Source organism: Rhinoraja longicauda, chromosome 37, assembly GCF_053455715.1.
Source record: "Rhinoraja longicauda isolate Sanriku21f chromosome 37, sRhiLon1.1, whole genome shotgun sequence".
NCBI classification, from domain to species: Eukaryota; Metazoa; Chordata; class Chondrichthyes; order Rajiformes; family Arhynchobatidae; genus Rhinoraja; species Rhinoraja longicauda.
This window is the reverse complement of record NC_135989.1, coordinates 13613525-13627359: the sequence shown is the minus strand read 5'-3', so window position 1 is coordinate 13627359 and position 13835 is coordinate 13613525. Positions and strand designations below refer to the sequence as shown.

Below are 13835 nucleotides of genomic sequence, written 5' to 3'. Positions count from 1 at the left end.
TGAATCTGTGGAATTCTCTGCCACAGAGGGTAGTTGAGGCCAGTTCATTGGCTATATTTAAGAGGGAGTTAGATGTGGCCCTTGTGGCTAAAGGGATCAGGGGGTATGGAGAGAAGGCAGGTACGCGATACTGAGTTGGATGATCAGCCATGATCATATTGAATGGCGGTGCAGGCTCGAAGGGCCGAATGGCCTACTCCTGCACCTATTTTCTATGTTTCTATGTTAAACCTGCACGTTTTTGGAGTTTTTAGATTTAGATTTAGAGATACAGCGCGGAAACAGGCCCTTCGGCCCACCGGGACCGTGCCTCCCAGCGATCCCCGCACATTAACACTATCCTACACACACTAGGGACAATTTTTATATTTGCCCAGTCAATTAACCTACACACCTGTACGTCTTTGGAGTGTGGGAGGAAACCGAAGATCTCGGAGAAAACCCACGCAGGTCACGGGGAGAACGTACAAACTCCGTACAGACGGCGCCCGTAGTGAAATACATATTTTGCAGAAATAATCAGCGAGGTTATCGCCCTACATGAAGACAATCCCTGATTAAGTGCCCCACTCATGGAAACGGCGTACTGAGTCCATATGGTCTTGGAGCCATTTTACACAGTCCAAGCTGCAGCTGGACATGAAGGCCCATCATCTCATTTGGTTCACCAGCGAGATGTCCTTCTCTGCTCCCCGGGCCTTCAGCCTTCGTGCCCCAGGCCACACCTCCCGCAGCAGACCTTGAAGATGAGGAATTTATTCACAAAATGCCGGAGTAACCCAGCGGGTCAGGCAGCATCTCAGGAGAGAAAGAATGGGCGACGTTTCGGGTCGAGACCCTTCCTCAGACTGATGTCAGGGGGGCGGGACAAAGGAAGGATATAGGTGGAGACAGGAAGATAGAGGGAGATCTGGGAAGGAGGAGGAGAAGAGAGGGACAGAGGAACTATCTAAAGTTGGAGAAGTCGATGTTCATACCACTGGGCTGCAAACTGCCCAGGCGAAATATGAGGTGCTGTTCCTCCAATTTCCGGTGGGCCTCACTATGGCACTGGAGGAGGCCCATGACAGAAAGGTCAGACTGGGAATGGGAGGGGGAGTTGAAGTGCTGGGCCACCGGGAGATCAGGTTGGTCAATGCGGACCGAGCGCAGGTGTTCAGCGAAGCGATCGCCGAGCCTGCGCTTGGTTTCACCGATGTAAATAAGTTGACATCTAGAGCAGCGGATGCAATAGATGAGGTTGGAGGAGGTGCAGGTGAACCTTTGTCTCACCTAGAAAGACGGTTTGGGTCCTTGGATGGAGTTGAGGGGGGAGGTAAAGGGACAGGTGTTGCATCTCGTGCGGTTGCAGGGGAAAGTGCCCGGGGTTGGGGTGGTTTGGGTGGGAAGGGACGAGTGGACCAGGGAGTTACGGAGGGAACGGTCTCTGCAGAACGCAGGGAGGGGAGGGGATGGGAAGATATGGCCGGTGGTGGGGTCCCGTTGTAGGTGACGGAAATGTTGGCGGATGATTTGTTGGATCCGTTGGCTGGTGGGGTGGAAGGTGAGAACGAGGGGGATTCTGTCCTTGTCGCGAGTGGGGGGAGGGGGAGCAAGAGCGGAGCTGCGGGATGTAGAAGAGACCCTGGTGATTTATTTCTCCTGCCCTCCTACTCTACGACCAATTTCTCCTGCCCCCCTACTCTACGACCACACTGTCCACTTTGAAGATGAGGAAAGTTGGACCCTCCCAGTTCCCCTCCCGGCCCTTTGTCCAACGTTCCCCGGAGTCACTCGGCAGGTCAGGCAGCACCTCTGGAGAAAAGAAACAGGTGACATTCCGGGTCGAGACCCCTCTTCAGACTGAGAGCCAGGAGAAAGAGAAACCAGAGATATTGATCGTCATTCATACTGAGAGTTCGCCTGTACTTTCATGGCCTGGTTTACTAGAATACTGATAATTTATTGTATATTTATTTGTTGTTGGACTTAATGTGCCTGTAAAGTTGCTACAAATATGGATCTCATTGCTCTGGTTCCCTGGTGCTTATTAAACTCTCTTGACTCTTACCACTGTTAACTCCGACAACATTGCCTTTTCCAGGTCGATCTCTGCAACCCTGACCGCAGGAAAAGGATCTTTATGGCCGAGTTCTGACTCTAACAGGTAGGCACAATATGCCGGAGTAACTCAGCGGGACAGGCAGCATCTCTGGAGAGAAGGATCGAAACTTCACTCCAGAGATGCTGCCTGTCCCGCTGAGTTACTCCAGCATTTTGTGTCCATCTTCGGTGTAAATCAGCATCTGCAGTTTCATTCCTACACAACTTCTGACTCTACCTTTTTAACAACTTTTGAATTAAAGGGTGATACATGCTGTTGGAAACATGGCGTGCAGTCTCAGTGTAATTAATTATCCTTGTAAACTGATCTCCCGGTGGCTGAGCACCAACCCCCCCTCCCATTCCCAGTCTGACCTTTCTGTCATGGGCCTCCTCCAGTGCCATAGTGAGACCCACCGGGAATTGGAGGAACAACACCTCATATTTCGCCTGGGCAGTTTGCAGCCCAGTGGTATGAACGTCGACTTCTCCAACTTTAGATAGTTCCTCTGTCCCTCCCATCCCCTCCTCCTTCCCAGATCTCCCTCTATCTTCCTGTCTCCACCTATATCCTTCCTTTGTCCCGCCCCCCTGACATCAGTCTGAAGAAGGTTCTCGACCCGAAACGTCACCCATTCCTTCTCTCCCGAGATGCTGCCTGACCTGCTGAGTTACTCCAGCATTTTGTGAATAAATACCTTCGATTTGTACTCTTGCACTTGGGTATAGAAAGAGACAAAATGCTGGAGTAACTCAGTGGGTCAGACCCTGGAGAACATGGATAGGTGATGTTTTGGGTCAGGACCCTTCATTAGACTCTGAAATCTGAAATAGTCGGAAGAGACAGGTTATTGTCTGAAGAAGGGTCCCTCCCCGAAATGTCACCCATCCATGTTCTTCAGGGATGCTGCCTGACCCGCTGAGTTACTCCAGCATTTTTGTGTCTTTCCTTGGTAAACCGGCATCTGCAGTTCCAATAGACAATAGGTGCAGGAGGAGGCCATTCGGCCCTTCGAGCCAGCACCGCCATTCAATGTGATCATGGCTGCTCATTCTCAATCAGTACCCCGTTCCTGCCTTCTCCCCATACCCTCTGACTCCGCTATCCTTAAGAGCTCTATCCAGCTCTCTCTTGAATGCATTCAGAGAATTGGCCTCCACTGCCTTCTGAGGCAGAGAATTCCACAGATTCACAACTCTCTGACTGAAAAAGTTTTTCCTCATCTCAGTTCTAAATGGCCGACCCCTTATTCTTAAACTGTGGCCCCTTGTTCTGGACTCCCCCAACATTGGGAACTTGTTTCCTGCCTCTAACGTGTCCAACACCTTAATAATCTTATGTTTCGATAAGATCTCCTCTCATCCTTCTAAATTCCAGTGTATACAAGCCTAGTCGCTCCAGTCTTTCAACATATGACAGTCCCGCCATTCCGGGAATTAACCTAGTAAACCTATGCTGTACACCCTTGCATTCTACATTCTGTACTTGGCTATGGTTTTGTTTGTGTATAAGATAGACACAAAATGCTGGAGTAACTCAGCGGGGCAGACAGCATCTCTGGAGAGAAGGAATGGGTGACGTTTCAGGTCTTCAGTCTGAAGAAGGGTCTCGACCCGAAACTGAATAGGTTTCGGCTTGAGACCCTTCTTCAGATTGTGCTCATGTATAGTAAGGTTTTTTTCTGAATTGTGCGCAGAAAACAAATTTCACTGTAACTCGGTATGTGTAGGAAGGTTTAAACCGATGCTGGGTTATACTGAAGATAGACACAAAAAGCTGGAGTAACTCAGAAGGACATGCAGCATCTCTGGAGAGAAGGAACGGGTGATGTCCGAAAAATGGCCTCTAACCGAAACGTCGCCCATTCCTTCTCTCCAGAGATGCTGTCTGTCCTGCTGAGTTACTCCACCTTTTTGTGTCTGTCTTCACTGTAACTAGTTACATGGATAAGAAGGATTTGGGCCAAACGCAGGCAGGAGGGAACTAGTGTAGATGGGACGTTGGTCGGCATTGGCAAGTTGGGCTGAAGGGCCTGTTTCCACGCTGAACGACACTTGGCATGGGGCAATAACATACCATTAGACAATAGACAATAGGTGCAGGAGGAGGCCATTCGGCCCTTCGAGCCAGCGCCGCCATTCAATGTGATCATGGCTGATCATTCTCAATCAGTGCCCCGTTCCTGCCTTCTCCCCATACCCCTGACTCCGCTATCCTTAAGAGCTCTGTCTAGCTCTCTCTTGAATGCATTCAGAGAATTGGCCTCCACTGCCTTCTGAGGCAGAGAATTCCACAGATTCACAACTTTCTGACTGAAAATGTTTTTCCTCATCTCAGTTCTAAATGGCCGACCCCTTATTCTTAAACTGTGGCCCCTGGTTCTGGACCCATTGTGGCCGGTGAACAGGATGCCCAGGTCTAATGGGAATGCAGAGCACTGAAGAATAGCTACAAGATGGGCTCCACAATCCCTGGGCACCTTGCCCTGATCTGGCACTGGGTCAGATGGCGTAACTGTGGACATTCATCAGAATGAATTGCCAACAGATAGAGGCGCCGTGGCGACGTTGGAGGGAGCTGATTAAATGGTGGGGGATTGATTTTCCTCTCCGTTTAATTAGCGGAATGTACGCAAAAGGTATCCGTCGACCTCACAGAAGCTGCTGAGCTCGCTTCCGATCAGCGAGGGTACAGGGGTTTTGTCTTACAGCTGTGTGTTGCCAGGATTGTGAGCCACCCAGCACTGCACATTGATGCAACTCCAGGCTGTCCTGTCTGGTGTACACGGCAGACTTTACTTAGAGGGTGGTGAACCTGTGGAATTCATCGCCACAGACGGCTGTGGAGGACAACTCAATGGATATTTTAAAGGTGGAGATTGATATCTACCCAGTCTATCTTCCTCGTCGTTTTATAATAATAATAATAATAATAATAATAATAAGCATTTATTTTATATAGCGCCTTTCCAGAAGCTCAAAGCGCTTACATAAACAATCAAACATAAAAACAAACAGACAAACTATCCTAACGGAGACGCGGCGAATAAACAACGCCAGCGTCCTCTCACGTCAGGGTCCGGCAGTAGACAACAAAAAGCACAGGACACACAGATACAATTTTTACACAATTTTTACACAAACAGCCATCACAGTGATTGCTCTAGGCACACCCTCACTGTGATGGAAGGCAAAGTCTTATCTCCTCCTCATTCTTCTCTACACCTCTACCAGGTCAACCCTCAGTCATTTTAGCTCCTGGGAAAACAAGCCCAGCCTATCCTATATGTCCCCTATCTTATAGAAACTTACAAAATTCTTAAGGGGTTGGACAGGCTAGATGCAGGAAGATTGTTCCCGATGTTGGGGAAGTCCAGAACAAGGGGTCACAGTTTAAGGATAAGGGGGAAGTCTTTTAGGACCGAGATGAGAACGTTTTTTTTCACACAGAGAGTGGTGAATCTGTGGAATTCTCTGCCACAGAAGGTAGTTGAGGCCAGTTCATTGGCTATATTTAAGAGGGAGTTAGATGTGGCCCTTGTGGCTAAAAGGATCAGGGGGTATGGAGAGAAGGCAGGTACGGGATACTGAGTTGGATGATCAGCCATGATCATATTGAATGGCGGTGCAGGCTCGAAGGGCCGAATGGCCTACTCCTGCACCTATTTTCTATGTTTCTATGTTTCTATAACTAAAGTTCTCCATTCCAGGCAGCATCTTGGTGGATCAGAACAGTGAGCGGCCTGGATAGAGTGGATGTGGAGAGGATGTTTCCACTAGTGGGAGAGTTGAGGACTAGAGGTCACAGCCTCAGAATTAAAGGACGTTCTTTTAAGAAAGAGATGAGGAGGAATTTCTTCATTCAGAGGGTGGTGAATCTGTGGAATTCTTAGCCACAGAAGGCCGTGGAGGCCAAGTCAGTGGATATATGTAAGGCAGAGATAGATAGATTCTAGATTAGTACAGGAGTCAGGGGCTATGGGGAGAAGGCAGGAGAATGGGGTTAGGAGGGTGAGATAAATCAGCCATGATTGAATGGCGGAGTAGACTCGATGGGCTGAATGGCCTAATTCTGCTCCTATCACTTACGAACCTATGACCCTAGTAGGAGCATTCATGAAAAGTGAAAACTGTACCAAATTTTAGTAAGGAGGAGAGATTTCTTCGAGGTTAACAGCAGGTTAGCAGGATGGGAATGAAGGCGGGAAAATGGCAAACGGAATTCAATTAAATGATGATGGACTCAAAATGCTGGAGTAACTCAGCAGGTCAGGCAGCATCTCTGGAGTGAAGGAATGGGTGACGTTTCGGGTCGAGACCCTTCTTCAGAATTGTATTATCTTTCCGCCGGATCACACGCTACCAAAAGCTTTTCACTGTACACGTGATAATAAACCAGACAAAAACTAGTAGGTTTACTAGGTTAATTCCCGGAATGGCGAGACTGTCATATGTTGAAAGACTGGAGCGACTAGGCTTGTATACACTGGAATTTAGAAGGATGAGAGGGGATCTTATCGAAACGTATAAGATTATTAAGGGGTCGGACACGTTAGAGGCAGGAAACATGTTCCCAATGTTGGGGGAGTCCAGAACAAGGGGCCACAGTTTAAGAATAAGGGGTAGGCCATTTAGAACTGAGATGAGGAAAAACTTTTTCAGTCAGAGAGTTGTGAATCTGTGGAATTCTCTGCCTCAGAGGGCAGTGGAGGCCAATTCTCTCAATACATTCAAGAGAGAGCTAGATAGAGCTCTTAAGGATAGCGGAGTCAGGGGGTATGGGGAGAAGGCAGGAACGGGGTACTGATTGAGAATGATCAGCCATGATCACATTGAATAGCGGTGCTGGCTTGAAGGGCCGAATGGCCTACTCCTGCACCTATTGTCTATTGTCTAAAATTAAATACTAAATAGAGGTTCCTGAGTGGGAGACTGGGAGAACTATGCAAATCATACTAATGGTAGTATCCTTCTCCATTGCTTGTGATAGGATTTGAGGCTATAGAAAGGGGAACATATTAAAATTAAAGGGGTAGAGTTGCTGAGCACCAGAGACCTGGGTTCGATCCCGACTACGGGTTCTGTCAGTACGGAGTTTGTACGTGCTCCCTGTGACCGTGTGGGTTTTCTCTGGGTGCTCCGGTTTCCTCCCACGTTCCAAAGTCTTGCAGGTTTGTAGGTCTGTAAATTGTCCCTGGTGTATGGGATAGAACCAGTGTACGCTGGTCGCCACGGACTCGGTGGGCCAAAGGGCCTGTTTCCACGCTGTATCTCTAAACAAAATGAAAAACTAACGCTCAAAAATTCAGCGCAAACCTGAGAGACAAAACCATTTCGTTCAAAATGATGGGAAGATTAAGGAGAGAAGGCAGGAGAACGGGAATGAGTGGGAAAGATAGACCAGCCATGATGAAACGGCAGAGTAGACTTGATGGGCTGAAAGGCCCACTTCAGCTCCGATGACCTATGTAGTTATGAACTAATGAAAGTCGTAAGAAAATATGAAAGAATCGGTTGTGCAAGTTTCCGACATTGCAATAGAGATTCATCATGAAATGTAGTCCAAATGATCACCGTCAAATGAAGAAGGGTCTCGACCCGAAACATCACCCAATCCTTCTCTCCTGAGATGCTGCCTGACCCGCTGAGTTACTCCAGCATTATGTGTCTACCATCAATTGATCTTGACATCAAAGTGACCTCCCTAGACATCCTCCCTCACATCCATCCAACAGCCCTTCCAGGTGAGACCGAGTTTCACTTGCATCTCCTCTAACATCAAAGAGGCCTTTAGATAGGCACATGATTATGGGGAAATGGATTGTATGCAGACAGAAGAGATTAGTTAAATTTGGCATCATATTTGGCACAGACATTGTTGGCTGAAGGGATTGTACCTGTGTTTGCTTCAAGTACTAATCCCGTTTCTCAGCACTTTATCTGCCAACCCTCACTACCCTACACGCACTAGGGACAATTTTACATTTACACCAAGCCAATTAACCAGCACGTCTTTGGAGTGTGGGAGGAAACTGAAGATAGACAATAGACAATAGACAATAGGTGCAGGAGGAGGCCATTCGGCCCTTCGAGCCAGCACCGCCATTCAATGTGATCATGGCTGATCATTCTCAGTCAGTACCCCGTTCCTGCCTTCTCCCGATACCCCCTGACTCCGCTATCCTTAAGAGCTCTATCCAGCTCTCTCTTGAATGCATTCAGAGAATTGGCCTCCACTGCCTTCTGAGGCAGAGAATTCCACAGATTCACAACTCTCTGATTGAAAAAGTTTTTCCTCATCTCAGTTCTAAATGGCCTACCCCTTATTCTTAAACTGTGGCCCCTTGTTCTGGACTTCCCCCAACATTGGGAACATGTTTCCTGCCTCTAACGTGTCCAACCCCTTAATAATCTTATACGTTTCAATAAGATTTCGGAGGAAACCCACTCAGGTCACCGGGAGAACGTACGAACTCCATACAGACAGCACCCGTGGTCAGGATTGGAAAAAAAAAGTGGTCAGGGTCGAAGCCAAGCCAGGACTCTGGTGCAGTAAGGCAACAACTTTACCTTTGTTCCACCGTGCTACCTCAAAGCATTTCTGTGAAATGTTACGAGACATCTTGTCACAAGTTTGATTTTGTTAAATATTTTGAAGATTTTCACTACCTTTTCACCCTCAAAGACCTTGCCAGAAATGTTACCTTGCATTATAAGGCTTGTCCCTGCCTATAGATGCTTTGCCTTTGTCCAAACACTTTGCAATGAGCAAGTTGACTTCACCAACTGTGCTGCCATATACCCCAAGAACCATCGATCTAAACTACAGACCTCCCAAAAGATGTGCAATATGTCTACTTGCCATCTTCGACCTTTTGCGTCACTGTTCTATGCAATCCATTGTCAATTACTGAAACATTGTCAATTAATGAGACAAAGGTTCACCTGCACCTCCTCCAACCTCATCTATTGCATCCGCTGCTCTAGATGTCAACTTATTTACATCGGCGAAACCAAGCACAGGCTCGGCGATCGCTTCGCTGAACACCTGCGCTCGGTCCGCATTAACCAAACTGATCTCCCGGTGGCTGAGCACTTCAACTCCCCCTCCCATTCCCAGTCTGACCTTTCTGTCACGGGCCTCCTCCAGTACCATAGTGAGGCCCACTGGAAATTGGAGGAACAGCACCTCATATTTCGCCTGGGCAGCTTGCAGCCCAGTGGTATGAACATCGACTTCTCCAACTTTAGATGGTTCCTCTGTCCCTCCCTTCCCCTCCTCCTTCCCAGATCTCCCTCTATCTTCCTGTCTCCACCTATATCCTTCCTTTGTCCCGCTCCCCTGACATCAGTCTGAAGAAGGGTCTCGACCCGAAACGTCACCCATTCCTTCTCTCCCGAGATGCTGCCTGACCTGCTGAGTTACTCCAGCATTTTGTGAATAAATCAATTACTGAAAGTTGTTTCTCAATAAAACTTGATGTAACTCAAAAAAAAAGAAGAAAAAAAAAGTGGTCAGGATTGAACCCGGGTCTCTGGCGCTGTGAGTGCAGTAAGGCAGCAACTCTACCGCTGCACCACTGTGCCTCACGTGAGAGTTTTCACCTCCACCAGCTCTTCAAGCAGCGCCTTCCAGATTATTAGCACCAATTTCTTCCTCATAAATTCTTTCTTGATTAGTAAGGGTGTCAAAGATTACGGGGAGAAGGCAGGACTTTGAAACTTCGTTGGCGTCAGAATCGTGGAGACTTTGTCAGTACTGTCTCAGTCTACTATTATACCACAACCATTGCACTTTTGTACCAAGGGCTCGATTGAAATCACGTATTGTCTTTCTGCTGGCTGGTTAGCACGCAACGTTAAACGTTTCACTGTACCTCGGTACACGTGACAATAAACTAAACTGATCTGAAACTAAACTGAAGGCAGAAGGCAGTGGAGGCCAATTCTCTGGATGCTTTCAAGAGAGAGCTAGATAGAGCTCTTAAAGATAGCGGAGTCAGGGGGTATGGGGAGAAGGCAGGAACGGGGTACTGATTGTGGATGATCAGCCATGATCACGGTGAATGGCGGTGCTGGCGAGAAGGGCTGAATGGCCTCCTCCTGCACCTATTGTTTATTGTCGAAAATGCTGGAGTAACTCAGCGGGTCAGGCAGCATCTCTGGAGAGAAGGAATGGGTGATGTTTCGGTTCGAGACACTTCTTCTACGTAAATTAAACTGGTTTTGCTCATCTGTTGTATGATTTTACTGAACTTTATGCAAAACAAAAAATTTCACTGTCCCTAGGAACATGTGGCAATAAAGTATTATTGAGGACAAAACTATCATAAGGTTCATGTTCTGACACTGCAGGAGAGTTGCAATGTGGGATGGATGCATAGGAGATACATGGATTAATTAGGAAAAAAACCTACAGATGTTGGAAATTTGAAATAAAATCAGAAAGTGCTGGAGATTATTATTATTATAGTCACGTGTACTGAGGTAATTTAGTTTTTGTCACCTGCATCGAGGTACAGTGTAAAGCTGTTTGTTGCGTGCTGATTACAATCGACCCATCCACAGTGTACAGATACGTGATCGAGGGAATAATGTTCAGTGCAAGATAAATAGTAGAAGGGTTTCAGTGGTTGGATAAGGTGTTCCTTCAGTGGAAGGGTACAGTGAAAAACCTTTGTTTGCATGTTATCCAGTGAAAGAAAAAGACTATACAACTGATCAACCTTACGACGCTAGAGATCCAGGTTCGATCCTGACTACGGGTGCTCTCTGTACGGAATTTGTTCGTTCTCCGTGTGACCTCGTGGGTTTTCTCCGGGTGCTCCGGTTTCCACCCACACTCCAAAGACGTACAGGTTTGTAGGTTACGTGGCTTCTTGAAAAATTGTAACTTGTTCCTGGTGTGTAGGTTAGTCCGTGGTGTGTAGGATAGTCCCTGGTGTGTAGGATAGTCCCTGGTGTGTAGGATAGTCCCTGGTGTGTAGGATAGTCCCTGGTGTGTAGGATAGTCCCTGGTGTGTAGGATAGTCCCTGGTGTGTAGGATAGTCCCTGGTGTGTAGGATAGTCCCTGGTGTGTAGGATAGTCCCTGGTGTGTAGGATAGTCCCTGGTGTGTAGGATAGTCCCTGGTGTGTAGGATAGTACCTGGTGTGTAGGATAGTCCCTGGTGTGTAGGATAGTCCCTGGTGTGTAGGATAGTCCCTGGTGTGTAGGATAGTCCCTGGTGTGTAGGATAGACCCTGGTGTGTAGGATAGTCCCTGGTGTGTAGGATAGTCCCTGGTGTGTAGGATAGTCCCTGGTGTGTAGGATAGTGTTGGTGTACGGGGTGATCTCTGGTTATTGCGTTCTCAGTGGCACATTGTATCCATGCTGTATCTCTAATGTTTAAAGTCTTGAGCACAGAGTGCTGGAGTAACTCAGCGGGTCAGGCAGCATCTCTGGAGAACATGGATAGGTGACGTTTCACAGAGTGCTGGAGTAACTCAGCGGGTCAGGCAGCATCTCTGGAGGACGGAGATAGGTGACGTTCTAGGTCGGGACTTTCTTCAGATTTATATAGTGGGGGGAGAAAGTTGGAAAAGATGTGGGGGTGGGTCTTCACTGGGTGTAAAGTCTGAAGATCACAGCTGTGCTTTCTTCAGTAAACCCTTCTTCAGACTAAAGCATTGGGACACTTCCTCACACTTGACCCTAAACATCACCTATCCATGTTCTCCAGAGATGCAGCCTGACCTGCTGAGTTACTCCAGCACTCCGTGAAGGAAAATAACTGCAGATGCTGGTTCAAATCGAAGGTAGACACAAAATGCTGGAGTAACTCAGCGGGTTAGGCAGCTTCTTCGAGTCTGAAGAAGGGTCTCGACCCGAAACGTCACCCATTCCTTCTCTCCAGAGATGCTGCCTGACCCGCTGAGTTACTCCAGCATTTTGTGTCTACTAGCACTTTGTTTCCAGCGCAAGATTTCAGCATCTACAGCAGTTTGTGTCTCCACTGTTGCTATTTCTTATGTTCAAATTAAATTAGTTTAGTTAGTTCAGTTTAGTCTATTGTCACGTGTACAGTGGAAGACCCTTTGTGGCGTGCTAACTAGTCAGCGGAAAGACAATACATGATTACAATCGACAAACTCACTGTACATTTACAGTGTACAGGTACACGATATTGGAATAACGTTTAGTGCAAGATAAAGCCAGTAAAATCTGATCAAAGATAGTCCGAGGGCCACCAACAAAACGATACGATAATACTTTATTGTCAGATCAAGTCTAAAACTTTTCTTGGATCTCTGCAGTTCCACTTGCAACGTCAACAAAGACAAAGAATGTAAGACAAGAGACGAGGATACATAAATGACATAGATAGTAGTTTAGGACTGCTGTCTGATTGTGGTGGGACGATTCGGTTAAATTAATACGGTGCAATGAATGAACTCCAGCATTTTATGTCGGTGCCGCCTGTCCCACTAGGTAGACACAAAATGCTGGAGTAACTCAGCGGGTCAGGCAGCATCTCTGGAGAGAAGGAATGGGTGGCGTTTCGGGTCGAGACCCTTCTTCAGACTGCCTGTCCCGCTAAGTTACTCCAGCGTTTTGAGTGTTTTTTTTAGTGTAAACCAGCGTCTGCAGTTCCTTTCCTCCGCAAGTGATTGCTCTTCTGCTGTAACCTTGGATTGCGGATGGATGCTTAGATTTTGAGTGCTCTTGGAAATAAGGTTCGTGGACATTTGTCTTGAGGTTTATCCTATAACCTGATACAAGGGGCCACACAGTTTAAGAATAAGGGGTAGGCCATTTAGAACGGAGATGAGGAAAAACCTTTTCAGTCAGAGAGTTGTGAATCTGTGGAATTCTCTGCCTCAGAAGGCAGTGGAGGCCAATTCTCTGAATGCATTCAAGAGAGAGCTGGATAGAGCTCTTAAGGATAGCGGAGTCAGTGGGTACGGGGAGAAGGCAGGAACGGGGGTACTGATTGAGAATGATCGGCCATGATCACATTGAATGGCGGTGCTGGCTCGAAGGGCCGAATTGCCTACTCCTGCACCTATTGTCTATTGTCTAACTCTCTTTTAAATTCATCCAGTGAATTGGCCTCCACTGCCCTCTGTGGCAGAGAATTCCACAAATTCACAACGCTCTGGGGGAAAACGTTCTTTCTCATATCAGTTTTAAATGGCTTCCCCTTTATTCTAAGACTGCGTGGCCCCTGGTTCCGGACTCCCCCCGACATTGGGAACATTTTCCCTGCATCTAGCGGAGTCAGGGGGTTTATGGGGAGAGGGCAGGAACGGGGTACTGATTGAGGATGATCAGCCATGATCACATTGAATGGCGGTGCTGGCTCGAAGGGCTGAATGGCCTCCTCCTGCACCTATTGTCTATTGTCTGAGGGGATCCATAGTCTGGGACTGTAAACACCCTGGTTCCATTGCACGCCACACAGGGCCAATGCCACTTGGCATCCACCCAATCCTTGGCTCGGCGACAATTGATTTTTGACATTTTACCCATCAGATTCTTTGACAATATTGCCCGAGGCAGCAAACCTGCCGGGGACCTGGGAAATATTGAAAGCATTGGTTGGTCTTCCAGTGAGGAGTGAAGCCACCTACATCTTCCCACCCCAGAGAAACTGCGCCCAATCTGGGGGGAGTGGCCACTTATTCTGCTGCCTCCAGCAAGAGGTCCCGTGGAGGGATCGATTTACCCTCGCTATGACCATAACTCTTGCCCCCTCTCTCCAAACTCTTCC

At 47.6% G+C, this 13835-nt stretch overlaps 1 protein-coding gene across 1 annotated transcript in view; it reads left to right on the top strand.

Moving 5' to 3' along the window:
- LOC144610509 (voltage-dependent P/Q-type calcium channel subunit alpha-1A-like) overlaps positions 1–13835 on the top strand; it is a 398212-nt gene that overhangs the window by 88201 nt on the left and 296176 nt on the right. Inside the window, exon 6 of the mRNA XM_078429269.1 lies at positions 7921–7926. Within this exon, the coding sequence (XP_078285395.1) occupies positions 7921–7926 (6 nt within the window). The remainder of the gene's footprint in view (positions 1–7920; positions 7927–13835) is intronic.